Below are 14,539 nucleotides of genomic sequence, written 5' to 3'. Positions count from 1 at the left end.
AGGTCATTTGAGATCCAGGCTACGTTCCCAAAGGAGTCCTTGCTCTCTGTGCTGATCTACGACCATGACTTGATTGGGACGGATGACCTCATTGGTGAGACCAGGATTGACCTGGAGAACCGCTTCTACAGCAAGCACCGAGCCATCTGTGGCTTGCAGAGTCAGTATGAGATGTAAGTTCCTCTTCCTGTGGAGTCACTGTTGGTGCCCTGAGGCTGCAGCCCAGGCACTGGGAAGACCACCTAAGACTCAGTTTTAATATCTCAGATGGGCTCCATGTCAGCAGGGCTCACTGCTGACATGGAAACTGCTCATTGCACCTGAAGCTATTTGGGGCTGGGGAGGCAATATTGATTTGGAACCCAGGGCAGATTCTTCAAGTCAAGAGTTGTATTTGTTCAGTTGATTAGCTGGTCCTGGTGGACTGAGTTCTCAGTGGGGAATGATGCTAGAAGAATGACTAACATAATACAAATGCCAATATCCTAGTTAATTACAACCAACACTCACAAGTACTTAAAATATACCATGTACTTCATATGGTATATCTAATTCAGTTCTCCTCAAAACCCATTGAGATGTTATTCCCATCTTACACATGAGGGAGAAGTGGGTCCAAGTCTCTCTTTAAAAAGGTTTTTGAGCTCTGCTTAATTTTAGAATGTATACTAGATTTCTTTTTTCAGTTCAGTTCAGTTCAGTTGCTTGGTCATGTCCGACTCTTTGTGACCCCATGAACCGCAGCACACCCGGCCTCCCTGTCCATCACCAACTCCCAGAATTTACTCTTTTTTTAAGTATGGCTTATTTGATATCTTAAGAGAAAATTCTTATAAATATCAGCTATGAGAATATATTAAAAAAAGGAAAATATAAAAACATCCATTAGGCTTCCATGGTGTAATTTTAGAAATATTTTTGAATATAAAGTAATATATATTCCTTGTAGAAAATTTAGGAAATACAGGAAGTACAAAATTATGCTCAAATTATTTCACTCATAGATAAAACTTACATTAAAGAGTGTGTATGTATTTCCTTTCAGTATTTTTTCTATGCTGCATGTATGTATAGTTGCTCAGTTGTGTCTGACTCTTTCCGACCCTTTGGGCTGTAGCCCACCAGGCTCCTGAGTCCATGGGATTCTCCAGGCAAGAATACTGGAGTGGGTTGCCATGCCCTCCTCCTCCAGGGTATCTTCCCAACCCAGAGATCGAACCTGTGTATCCTGTCTCCTGCCTTGAGAGCAGGTTCTTTACCTGTTGAGACATCAAGGAAGCTCTTTTTCTACGTTATTTCCTCCCAGAATTGGACTCATACTAACCATACAATTTCCTAAGCTTCTTGTTGCATTTATACGTTATATCATAAGCATTCTATGATATTAAATATTCTTCAAAATCATTATTTTAACAGCTCTCTGGTATTCCCTTATATAAATTTATTGTACAATTATATAACCAGTTTCCCTTCTTGAATTTCAGGGCATTTACATTTTTCTTCCTTATTCTATTAGAAATATTGCTGCTTTGAGCATTACCATACAAAAGCCATTGCAAACCTTTCTGATAATTCATTCAGTGTTCATCCATCGACATGGATTTATTCCATTGAAAGGAATGCACACTTTAAAAACTTTTAATAGTAACATCCAGATGTCTCTCCAGAAGGGGTGGACCAATTTACACTCTCATTAACATAGTCCAAAACATCTATTTCCTCCATGGAATGATTTTCAGACAAGTCTCTACTGCTGGCCTGTTCTTCTCTGAACCGAGCATGCCATTTCAGTCTGGGGACTTCAGTGAATGGAGAAGCCTTCTGGGGTATTTATATCATTCTCAAGTACCTGAGAGGGTAGCATTCAGAGAATGATTAGCTGTGTGCACTGTGAAGTCAGTAAAGGAGACCACATGTAAACGTGGTGTATCTTTTGTTCAAAAGAATTTCCTGACAGTGGAATTACCAGGTATCAAAATAGTTTAGTTAGGTAAGTTGTTCACTGAGGTCTTAAAAATAGACAAGAACACCTATTTCTGGGAAGGTCTATGTATGGGCCTGGCTTGGAATCTTCTTCAGGATCTTCATATTTCTGAACCAAGGTAGGAAAGCTGTTTTACAGCCGTGTTTTGTTTCTTTCAGTGTTTAAATGGATTAAATTCTGATGAATCCCGCATCCCAGGGAGCAGAGAAATCCAAGCTTATCTCAGTCATGGTTCCTAGGGAGCGTCTCATTACAAGTTAATGATTTTTTTTTTAACCAAATAGCTTGTTTTTAAGGAAGGAAGGGGTTGGAAAGATCTGTAAACTCACCACTAAGAAATGACTGATTAGAGAAATGGCACCTCAAGACTTCCTGCCTGGGATGTGAGTCTACAGTATGATTTTGGAAAAGGAGAAGAAGAGAGGAAAGATGCAGAGAAACTAGAAGAATGAGCTTGGCTTTCTTCTTGGAAGTAGCAGCCAAATAGCTATCCTGCTAGTGACAGGACAAACTAACCAAAACTACCTGCAGAGAAATCCATAGAGACATAGAGCACACTGCTGATTACCAGAGGCTAGCCTGGGCACAGGGAATGAGGAGTAGCTGCTTAAGGGGTAGCGAGTTTTCTTTTGTGGTGATGAAAAAAAATTTTTTTTGGCACTGGATAGAGGTACTGGTTGCACAACATTATGAATACACTGCTGCTGCTGCTAAGTCGCTTCAGTCGTGTCCAACTCTGTGCAACCCCATGGGTGGCAGCCCACCAGGCTCCCCCGTCCCTTGGGATTCTCCAGGCAAGAACACTGGAGTGGGTTGCCATTATACTAAATCCCACCAAATTGGTCAACTTTAAAATAGCCAATTTTGTTATGTGAACTTCACTTCAGCTTTTTAAAGGATGCATTTGTTTTTAAAAAATGTATATGAAACTACCTTAAAAGAAATGTTCTGTCAAGCTATTCCGAAGTTCTGCCTTTCATACAAGCACACATATGCAGAGGTATTGACTAGAAAAGAGAGAAAACAAACAAAAACAAAACCGCTAGCCCCAAGCATGTGGCATGTCAAGTTAAAGCTAAAGGACACCACACAGGTCATACTGAGGTGGTCCTTTCACAGACATCCTGGGGGGCGGCTCCTGAGGCAGCCCGGACCTCACCCTATGTCCTTTGTCCACTTTTCAGAGAAGGATACAATGCCTGGCGAGACACATCCAAACCTACCGAAATCCTCACCAAGCTCTGCAAAGACAACAAGCTGGATGGCCCCTACTTCCGCCCTGGGGAAATACAGATAGGAAACCAGGTCTTTTCTGGAAAAACAACCTTTACCAAGGAGGACACGGGTAACTCCCCACAGTGTATCCTGCTGAAGTGGTTCTTCTTTTGAAAAGCCTGCTTTCAGTGGTGTTGATGACTGAAGGCAATGGTCATCTACTATAAAGTTAATGCATGGAAAAGTACTGAGGAGGATGAAGATCACTTGTAATCCCCAAATTCAGAGATAATGATGGTGCATGGTGGTATATTTCTTCACAGTGTGTGTGGGTGTGTGTGTGCGCATGCAATATGCCACATTTTTACATAATTTTAAATATGCTATATATATGGTACATTAATATGCCATATATATATATATAGTTTTGTACTCTGCCTTTTCTACTTCCAATAGATTATGACAATTCTCCTCTGTTCTTTGAAACTATCTTCGATAATCTTCTATTTTATGGCTGTGACATTTCCATTGTGTCCATTTTTATGGTGTCACTTAATGCTTCCATGAACCTCCTTACACATATTTTTGCATATTTCTGATGAGTCTACAGTACATATCATAGAAGCAGAATTGTTGTGTCAGAAGATAGACAATACCTTAAAATGAATATTATATAGAATAAATACTTGGACACAACTCAAATTATCCCCATAAGTGTTACACCAACAACTCTCCTTTTCCAACACCAAGAAATAGATTTTTCCATATGAGCAACATAGAACATATCAGGAGGACTCCAGAAAGCCTTTCATAAATTTAGGATGAGAAAAAAAATCCCCTTTAAGGATAAAAAACAATTCCTGTACTATCACACCTATCCATTTGATGCTTAAAGATTACCCATATATGGTGCAGTGCTTCTGATGCAAAAGCCCAATTACGTACACGCTACAGGGTGTTCCGACACTCTGTCGATCCCACCACTTTAATGCCAAGATTTCTTTTTATCTTGTTGTTTTGGTCCCAAGAAATTCTAAGAGGTTTTCCTCATGCAGAGTTATTGATGTCTAGTATATTAACGATATAGATGAATTTCAGTGAGAAAAATACTTTTTCACAATAGACTCTATTAAGCCAATTTAGTCCCTTGGTCACTGTTCTACATTTCATGATTAAACAATTTATTTGCCCACCAAAAACCTGAAATTATGTTCATCAAGATAAGTTCTTGACTGATTAAACTTTATGACAAAGATTTAATTCATCGATTACTTGTTCATCCCTATCGACTTTTACTGACTATAATTATTGTTGTTGGAAGATTCTCTTGGTAGCCTTTTATTTCTTTGGTTAAACCAGGTTCAACTTTTCCTATGTCAAATTTGGCCATTCTAAGGTTTGTCAAGAAGATTTTATTCTTTCAACAATTTTTGTCTTATTTGGCAAGTATTTTTTCTACCAATAGTTTTTATCATGAATTACCTTTTTTAAAAATAAAGTGATAGATCAGAGAATGTTTTCCCTGAGTAGGTGCTGGTAGGAGTGAGAGATCTCAAGCAATAATGAGAAGAGTCATAAGACGTCAATAAGCACATGTTATGTCTATTTCACCACCTTGTTTAGGACCACTCTGATCCCCCGGGCCCTCTCCCACTATAGTGTTAGCAAATAGCTTTATGTCTCCAGAAAAAGTACCCTCTCTTATCCCTTGAAGCCAAGTTTGTAAGTCATAGACTGAAGGAGTCTGATTCAAGGGGTGAAGGGAGTCCTGTACTCCCAAGACCCTGACTGTGCTGAGTCCTCTGGTCAACCCGTCTCATTTCCCAATCTCTTAACTTTTTTTCTTAATTAATTTTTTAAATTGATGTATAGTCGATTTACAGCATTGTGCCAGTCTCTGCTATATAGCAAAGTTGGTAAGAAAAGCCAGGTCTCTGCTATACAGCAAAGTCTTTCCTCAGTTATACACGTATATATATATTTTAAAAATTCTTTTTCATTATAATTTATCCTGGAAGATTGGCTATAGTCCCTTGTGCTATACAGTAGGACCTATTCTAAACATAATGGCTTGCATCTACCAAACCCAAACTCCCAGTCCATCCCCCTTAGCCCCCTCCCCCTTGGCAAGGGGGAAGATCACTTGGCAAGATCACAAGTCTGATCTTTACGTCTGTGAGTCTATTTCTGTTTCATAGATAGATTCACTCTCTCAACTTCCACTCTCCTTCCCCTCCCACCACTCTACTCCCACCTCTTTCCATTTTATTTGTCCTATTTCTTTTTTGCTATCTCTTCTCTCTACCTGTATATTTTCTCTCTACTTGTATGTTTAAATAAACCTTTCAAACACTTTCAGGGAGTGTTTGAAAATGTATCTGACAGTTCATCAATGTCCCCTTACAGGAACACGCATCTGACAAGTCTCTGTATTTTTCTCTCTTTCATGCAGATGAGACGGTGGAGTCGTATGAGCACTTGGCCCTCAGGGTTTTACACTCTTGGGAGAATATTCCAGAGGTTGGGTGTAGGCTGGTTCCTGAGCACATAGAAACACGGCCACTGTACCACAAGGATAAGCCCGGAATGGAGCAGGTAGTGGCCAAGAAATGTTCATCCCCAACAAATGAGACTTTTGCCCTAAAAGTTAATCTTGTTTGTGCCATATAGTAATGGCTCCCAACTAGGGACAGTTTTTCTCCCTCCTAGCCTGGACATTTAGCAGTGTCTGAAATATCAGTATTTTGGGTTGTCTCAAGTGGGTGAGGGTGCTACTGGCTTCTAGTGGGAAGAGGCCAGAGATGCTGCTGAACATCCTATTTTGTACTGGGCAGCCCCTCACAACAAAGAATTATTCAGCCCCAAGTGAATGTTAAGATTGAGAAACTCTGCCCTAAAATCAGAGTTGGATTTATTGCTCTTTCCTTTTTATGATTTGAGTAATCAAATTCTTTCAGAAGAATATTGACATTTAAGAAAGTTCAAAACCCATTTGATGTACCCAAGAACTTGTCCAAAATCTATCAGTAACCACACATCCCAGTAGTTTTCCCAGAGGGGCAATAGATGGAAGCTTACCGTGAAGAATTAGCAAAAACAAGCTGTGTGGAAGATGACTAGAGATCTGGGTTATGAGTTGGAAGGGAAAAGAAAACTTTATTAAGAAACTTTTAATGTCCTAGACTCCTTATGGAAATAATATCACTCAGTTAGGATAACCAAGGATATATTTATCCATATTATGGCCATTTTGAGAGTAAAAGAGGTCATTATTAACAATTAAGCTGCTACAAAGGGCCCACGCCAAGGTTTTCCTAGACAAACAGAGGTGTAGGGGTCACCTAAGCCTTATTTCTTAATATTGCCTCATGATGAAATTATTATGATCCTTACTTTTAAGAAATTGTGGTTAGGAGAGTTTAAGTAACTTGCACAAAGTTACTCAGCTGGTAAACAATCTGCCTGCAATGCAGGAGACCCCCGTTTAATTCCTGGGTTGGGAAGATCCCCTGGAGAAGGGATAAGCTACCACTCCAGTGTTCTTGGGCTTCCCTGGCGGATCAGATGGTAAGGAATCCACCTACAGTGCATGAGACCTAGGTTCAATCCCTGGGTTGGGAAGATCCCCTTGAGGAGGGCATGGCAACCCACTCCAGTATTCTTGCTTGGAGAATCCCATTGGACAGAGGAGCTTGGCGGGCTACAGTCCATGGAGTTCCAAAGAGTTGGTCATGACTGAGCAACTAAGAACAGCACAACACAGAGCTGGGATTTAACCCAGACAGCTTGAGTCCCTAGTTCTGTCCCAGCTCTGAATTCACTCACTGTGTAGTCTGGGCAAAGCAAGTGAGCTTGACTATAATGGGGCAGGAAGACCCACACTGTTATCTCAGGCATGGTGGAATATAAACCTAGGGATTGCATGTGTATGGGTGTCTGAAAAGAATACACTTTTATCAAATGTAGAAGCTTATGGTTATTTCTTAAGATTTACTCCAAGATCTTTGAAATCTTTTGGTTACTGGTATCCCTCATTTTCAGAGAAGGCAATGGCACCCCACTCCAGTACTCTTGCCTGGAAAATCCCATGGACAGAGGAGCCTGGTGGGCTGCAGTCCATGGGGTTGCTAGGAGTTGGACATGACTGAGTGACTTCACTTTCACTTTTCACTTTCATGCATTGGAGAAGGAAATGGCAACCCACTCCAGTGTTCTTGCCTGGAGAATCCTAGGGACGGGGGAGCCTGGTGGGCTGCTGTCTCTGGGGTCGCACAGAGTTGGACACGACTGAAGCGACTGAGCAGCAGCAGCAGCAGCCCTCATTTTGCCTGTCAGATGTGGCTTCTTGGTTAAAGATGAACATTAATGTCTGTTGCCTGGAAAAGTCCATGGACAGAGGAGCCTGGTGGGCTACAGTCCAAGGGGCTGTGAAGAGTCAGACACAACTGAGCGACTGAGCACATAATGTCTCTTTTGGGACCCTAGGAATATAATCCTTCATTGAATTGGAGTGGGTAGCCTATCCCTTCTCCAGAGTATCTTCCCGACCCAGGAATCGAACTGGGGTCTCCAGCATTGCAGGTGGATTCTTTACCAACCGAGCTATCAGGGAAGCCCAGAATTGGTTCATCACTTCCCAAATGCTAGCTCTTTGCTTACATTGTCCCTTCCTCTGGAAATCCTCCTTTTGTCCCCCTAGCCAAAGCTCCTCCTTCACCCAAATCCTACGAATCCTCCCCCCTCTGTTGACAGCCCCACTTACTTCATATAAAACCTTCCCTGACCATCCCAGCCTTTGCTGATCACTCACCTTCTTGCCTGAGCTGACAGAGCACTTAGAGTACATACAACAGAGCTGAACGTAGAATCCACTGGCCCTTCTTCCCACCTGGACTTTCAGATCCCTTGAAACAGGGTAAATTTTGGTGTATGGAGTCCAGAGCAATGGATGGAAGGTCCTGTTCTATCACTAATTAGCCACAGGACTTTGGATAATTTCTTTGGTTTCTCTGAACCTTACTTTCTTATGGCTAGGGGTAAGCATTGGTGGACCTAGTGGGTGTGAAGATACTTTGGAGGCAATAAAGCATGGTACTTCTGACAGATAGTAGAATCTCTGTTATCCTTAGGGGTTGGTAAGAAAAGCCAGGTCTCTATAGAGTCAGCAGATAAGATTTGAATCCAGGCCCTGCTATATATTGCCTGTGTAAATACATGCAAGACATTTCTCATCTGCCAAGTAGGAATTTCTACCTAGTGGAGATATTGGAGGAATTAATGAGACAATGCTTTCAATTGCACAGGGCTGCATCTACCACATAGTAGGTGCTCAATAAGGTTTGCCCTTCTCTTGATATATGCTCCAATTTTTAATAAAAATGTAAGTTCTGTCTTTGTCAACAAATATTCTAAATACAGTATGGATAATATTATTATATTATATTATATTATATTTACCTAATAACTGTTCCTAGTAAAGTGAAAGTGTTAGTGTCTCAGTCATGTCTGACTCTTTGCGACCCCACGGACTGTAGCACACCAAGATCCTCTGTTCATGTAATTCTCCAGACACAGATACTGGAGTGGGCTGCCATTCCCTTCTCCAGGGGATCTTCCTCATCCAGGGATCGAACCAGAGTCTCTTACGTTTCCTGCATCGCAGGCGGACTCTTTACCGTCTGAGCCACCAGAGACTCAACCCTAGTAAAGGCATCTGTTAAAACTGTGAATGGTCAGTGTCCATGTGGTAACCACACTTTCCCCAAAAAAGCTAGAGTCTTCTTTTCTTCACAAGGGCCGTCTGCAGATGTGGGTGGATATGTTTCCTGAAGATATGCCTCAGCCTGGACCTCCTGTTGACATTTCTCCAAGGAAACCCAAAGGGTAAGTAGTTGCAGCCTCATCTTCAAGGAAAGAAACCATGGTGCAGACTAAAAGACCTGGTGTCTGACACATTACACCAATCAGCTGACACCTGACAATCATGCCTGACTTTCTACCTGGTCAGTTACATCAGGAGTGGTGGTAATAATAGTAGCAATGGGGATGGAAATAGTGGCCCCTGTTTTATGGTAAGAGCCCTGAGTGTCAACATTCTTCCACATCCAAAAAATGTTGGTTGATGGAAGGAGGATCTGCTCAGAGAAATTCATATTCATGATGATTCCAGCTGGGACACTTGGTTTTGATGGAACGAAGACCTTAAGTCTTAATATTTTGAACTTGGTAAAGTCGAAGAAGCTTATAGACTCAAAGCAATACCAGAATCACATAGACACCAATCGACTCAACCTCCAGGGTCTTCAACCTACGTCTCCCTTCCCTTATCCCAGGTATGAACTGAGAGTAACCATCTGGAACACAGAAGATGTCATTTTGGAGGATGAGAATATCTTCACAGGACAAAAATCGAGTGATATTTATGTTAAAGGGTAAGATCATCAGCAAACTCCATCCATCCTTTGCTTCTCCTGTTCACCCTTTAACCCTCAACCAAACTATGCTTCATGGAAGGCATTCCACCCACACCTCACAAAAGGAGGCTTTCTTACTCACCTTGTTAGAGAGGTCACTTTCTTTGCCAAATATTTGGTCATTTTACTAAGAATGATTATCTCATGAAATATTTTTGTGAGAAAAGTTTGTTTATATGAATGTCTCTTCCTGTTAAATGTTGAATGCCTAAACTTTTTGAATGACATTCAAAATATATTTACACCAGCAGAAAGTAGTGAACTATAGTGCTATTGATGAAAGATTAAGTGTTAAGATTATAAGCATGCATGCTAAATTGCATCAGGCATGTCTGACTCTTTGCACCCTATGGACTGTAGTCCACCAGGCTCCTCTTTCCGTGGGATTCTCTAGGCAAGAATACTGGAATGGGTTGCCATTCTCTCCTCCAGAGATCTTCCCAATTCAGGGATCGAACCTGAGTCTCTTATGTCTCCTGCACTGGCAGGCAGGTTCTTTACCACTAGCACCAGCTGGGAAGCCCACGGTGACATGAAGATTGCTCAGTTGTGTCTGATTCTTTGCAACGCCCATGGGCTACACAGTCCAAGAAATACTCCAGGCCAGATGCTGGAGTGGTAGCTGTTTCCTTCTCCAGAGGATCTTCCCAACCCAGGGATCAAATCCAGGTCTCCCACATTGCAGGTGGATTCTTCACCAGCTGAGCCACAGCCTAACACAAAAGTTGAAATTTATACCTTTTCATTTGCTACTTTGATAAAAAAAATTTTATCAGCCTAGGACCTAGGAAACTAAATAATTTGTATCTCTCTGCTACATCTTGGCTATGACACAAATGCCTTTGTAGGTTTCCTTTAGCCCCTAGTCAGGGAGGGAGAGGAGGTGGTAGAGAACCAGAAACAATATGACTTAAACATGTACCCTAATCAAGAGGGAGGGGATATATGTGTACATATAGCTGATTCACTTTGTTGTACAGCAGAAACTAATACAACATTGTAAAGCAATTACACTTCAATTTAAAAAATAAGAAAAGAATTGTAGTTCTTTTAGCAGGAAAATTTCAAAGAAACAATAATTTTTCTCTCCACAAACTCTGAGGAAGTTAAATTACTTAGAGGTTTTCAAAATAAATATTGCATAACCTAAGGTAGTCTATGATTTAAAAAATAAAAATAGAATAATAATCATAATAACATATAGAAGTTATCTATAATAATAACTATAGATAGCTTCTTATCCAAAATCTTCTCAATAAACTACTTGTTTTCAAACAAAATATTCAGTATACTCTCAAATACAAGCAATAAAGCATAAATATTATTGTAATAAAGTGTACCAATGTTTTAACAACAACAACAAAATGTGTCCTCAGATAAAACTCATCTCAGAAACAGTAAATTCTTTTCAGTTTTATCTCTTTGTCTTCCCCCAGCAAGAACCTGTCTTCTTCATTGACACTCTCGTTTCTGGTATGCCACTAAGTCTTATTCATTTTAGGTCCCAAATAGCTGTCAGCAGTATCCATTCTCCTTATCGTCACCACGTCATCATCATCTTTTTTTTTAAATAATTTTATATATTTATTTATTTTTGTCTGTGCTGGGTCTTCATCCCTGTGTGGGTTTTTCTCTAGTTGCAGCAAGCCAGGGAAGCCAGGGCTACTTTGTTGCAGTGCGTGGGCTTCTCATTGCTGTGGCTTCTCTTGTTGCACAGCACAGGCTCTAGGACATGTGGGCTGCAGTAAATGTAGTTCCCGGGCTCTGGAGCACAGGCTTGGTTGCTCCAAGGCATGTGAGATCTTCCTGGACCAGGAATCAAACCCAAACCTCCTGCTTTGGCAGGCAGATTCTTTACCACTGAGCCACCAGGAAAGCTCCACCGTCATCATCTTTCCCTCCATCATTTCTTGCTGGGGTCAATACTATCTGAATTGGTCTCTCCATATTCAGTCTTACTTCCAATAATCTGTTCTTCATGTTGAAAAATGAGTGACCTTTTAAAAACTCAATCTGATCACATCAGTCCTGTACTCAAAATCTTTTAATGACATCCTATTTTCTCTGGACAAGGATCTAAAGTCTCTCATAAGTCCTAAAATATCACATATAATGAGCTGCTACCTATCATCTCACTGGATCAGTTCCCCCCTTGCCTTCTCTAGTCACACTGAGCTTCTCTCCTGTCTTAGAATGTATCCTAACTTCTTCCATAGGGCCTTTGCATATCCCTCACTGGTGACTTCTTCCACCCCACCCATTTCCCTCTATCCTCTCCCCTCCACGACTGTGGCTCCACAAAGACAAGGATCACCTCTGCTTGCTCCCCATCACCCCCTAGCATCTGGCTCAGCCCTTGCCTCATAACAGATACCACACGTACCTTGACTGGCCAAGCACCATCTTTAGCTAAATAAAGGTACCCTTACCTAAATAATTGTACCTTTACCTTGAGTGGTACCACTCTTCTCAGAAGAGAAGGATCTTTATCTGCTCTGGGGTAGTTTGAGGTAGAGGAAGGGATATTTGCTTTCAGAAAGTAAGTGGTATGGCATTATCAATTAGTTTGAATTAAAAGTACCTATTTTCTCAAGAGTTAATTAGCCATGGATAAAGTACTAGAGGAAAATGTATTCCTAATAGCTTACTTTATACTCAGCATGGAGGAGAAAGACCAGATAATACTAAGAGGAAATAGCATCATAGATCATTTGGAATACACAAAGCTCTGGACATATACTATCTCATGTAATTCCTCAGAATTCCCATGAACTAGATTCTGTGATTGCTTCCATGTTCCAGATGCAACAAAGGCACAGAGAGTTAAGACAACTTATCTATGGAATGGAGTAATGTAATAAAATGTAGTGTGATATAGTGGGTGCAGAAATGCCCCCTCCCCCATAAAGAAGTCTCCCAGGGTGAGAAGAAACTCGTATTAAACTTTCATTTCACATTTCCTGAGTTTTCCCTCTTTACTGCGTGGGGCTTCAGATCTACCCAAGAACTACTGAAGACAATTCCCCAACCTGACTTAGAATGAGAGTCTTATTTCTGCTTCAGACCCTTTGATCCCTATTTATAGCTTTCAGATTCAATGGAAATTTCCATCTGAATCTATGTCATAATTTTAAAACTATGATCCGTGACCACAATGAAACTACTTCAGTCACTCTTGGTGATGCTGATGCATGAATAATGTGCTCAGAGGGTTTAATTCTTTCTCTGTCTTCATTCAGGTGGTTAAAGGGTTTGGAAGACGACAAGCAGGAGACAGACGTGCATTACAACTCCCTGACCGGAGAGGGGAACTTCAACTGGCGCTTCCTATTTCCGTTTCAGTATCTCCCAGCAGAGAAGCAAATGGTCATTTCCAAGAGGGAGCATATATTTTCATTAGAGAAGATGGAGTGTAAGACACCAGCTGTGTTGGTGCTCCAGGTTTGGGATTTTGAAAGACTGTCCTCAGATGATTTTCTGGGTAAGGTAGAGACTTCATCAAAGTCATATTAATGTTGAGGGTTTTATCTCAACTTCTGAAGAGCTTAGTCTGACTTTGCTCCACAAATAATCATTTCGATGCTGTTTAATAATTTTGATAGCAAAATATTGGAACATTCCAAATAGCCCTTAATATAAGGTAATTGACTCAGTAAGTTATGGTACATCCCTATGGTAGAAGATACATATTCAAGTAACCTTAAATTGGTCTTTGCTCCAATGCCAAGAAGCTGTTAAATTTTGAGCTAATCACTGGTCTTTTTTGTACCTCAGTTTTCCTCAGTTGTAAAATGGGAATAATAAAATTGTATACTTCAGAGGGTATTGGGAGGTATATATTTGATAATCTAAAAGCGAAGTACAGAGTTTCATACAAAGTAGTGCTCAATATGTAATAACCCTGCAGCCATTAAAATATTAGAATATTTAATCAGTTGGATAGTTAGGCAAGGTGCATCAAATGAAAAAAGTATGTAAAAAAAATCCCCTTTTGGTAAAAAGTGTGTTTATTTGTGTAGCAGAAAGAGTCAGAGACAGCCAAAGAGACAGAAAGACTGACATGAGAATATGAACTAATAAGTAAGGCAGTGATCAACTTTTGGGAGGTAGGATTATGTAAATTTTTTTAACTCATGTATATATTTTAAGTGTCCACAGTTAACAAATACTACTTAATAGGAAAGTTTATTAAAGAGAGAAATATAGTATTCTCATGGCATTCTCTTATTATGACTTATACTTACTTGTTGAAAACTAGTGAATGGCAACCAAAAAGAAGCAGACTCACAGATACAGAGAATAAACTAGTGGTTACCGATGGGGAGAGAAGGGAGGAGGGGCAACCCAGGGGTGGGGGTGTGGGAGGCAAAACCACTGAGTGTGAGACAGGCTCCGGGGTGGATTATACAACATAGGGAAATATGCGAGTATTTTATAACAACTGTGAGTGAAAACTAACCCCTTAAAGATTGTACACAAATTTTCTTGAAAGAGAAAATTCATTGTTGAGAATCCACGAAGGTACTGGAAGAGTTGCTACCAGGACAGTAAGACTTAGTCCCCAGCCTGGAGGAGTTTAATGGGCTCAGAAAGGGAGGGGTGATGGGGGGAGGAGGTTCTTCTAGGCTGATCAGTGCTAAGGCAGGGAAAAGCTCAGAGGATAGACACAGAATCTAGATCATACTCGGGGAACAGAGAAGAGGCCCAGCAGATGATATCAGAAACCGAGGCTTGAAAGTTACATACAGTAGCTCTGCCCTGGTCTTCTACCTGCTGCCACAGCACTTTCTTTTATTTAATACTTTTTTTTTTTTTTTTTTTAACGTGGACCAGTTTTTAAAGTCCTTATAGAATTTGCTATGATATT

At 40.7% G+C, this 14,539-nt stretch overlaps 1 protein-coding gene across 1 annotated transcript in view; it reads left to right on the top strand.

Moving 5' to 3' along the window:
* The window catches only part of FER1L6 (fer-1 like family member 6), a 135,070-nt gene that overhangs the window by 107,961 nt on the left and 12,570 nt on the right, over positions 1 to 14,539 (top strand). Inside the window, exons 34-39 of the mRNA XM_019974110.2 lie at positions 3 to 173; positions 3,169 to 3,329; positions 5,652 to 5,794; positions 8,994 to 9,082; positions 9,532 to 9,630; positions 12,912 to 13,153. Of these exons, the coding sequence (XP_019829669.2) occupies positions 3 to 173; positions 3,169 to 3,329; positions 5,652 to 5,794; positions 8,994 to 9,082; positions 9,532 to 9,630; positions 12,912 to 13,153 (905 nt within the window). The remainder of the gene's footprint in view (positions 1 to 2; positions 174 to 3,168; positions 3,330 to 5,651; positions 5,795 to 8,993; positions 9,083 to 9,531; positions 9,631 to 12,911; positions 13,154 to 14,539) is intronic.

This window comes from Bos indicus, chromosome 14 (assembly GCF_029378745.1).
Source record: "Bos indicus isolate NIAB-ARS_2022 breed Sahiwal x Tharparkar chromosome 14, NIAB-ARS_B.indTharparkar_mat_pri_1.0, whole genome shotgun sequence".
In the NCBI taxonomy this organism is placed as follows: domain Eukaryota; kingdom Metazoa; phylum Chordata; class Mammalia; order Artiodactyla; family Bovidae; genus Bos; species Bos indicus.
The sequence above is the reverse complement of the archived record's forward strand: the minus strand, read 5'-3'. Positions and strand labels throughout refer to the sequence as shown.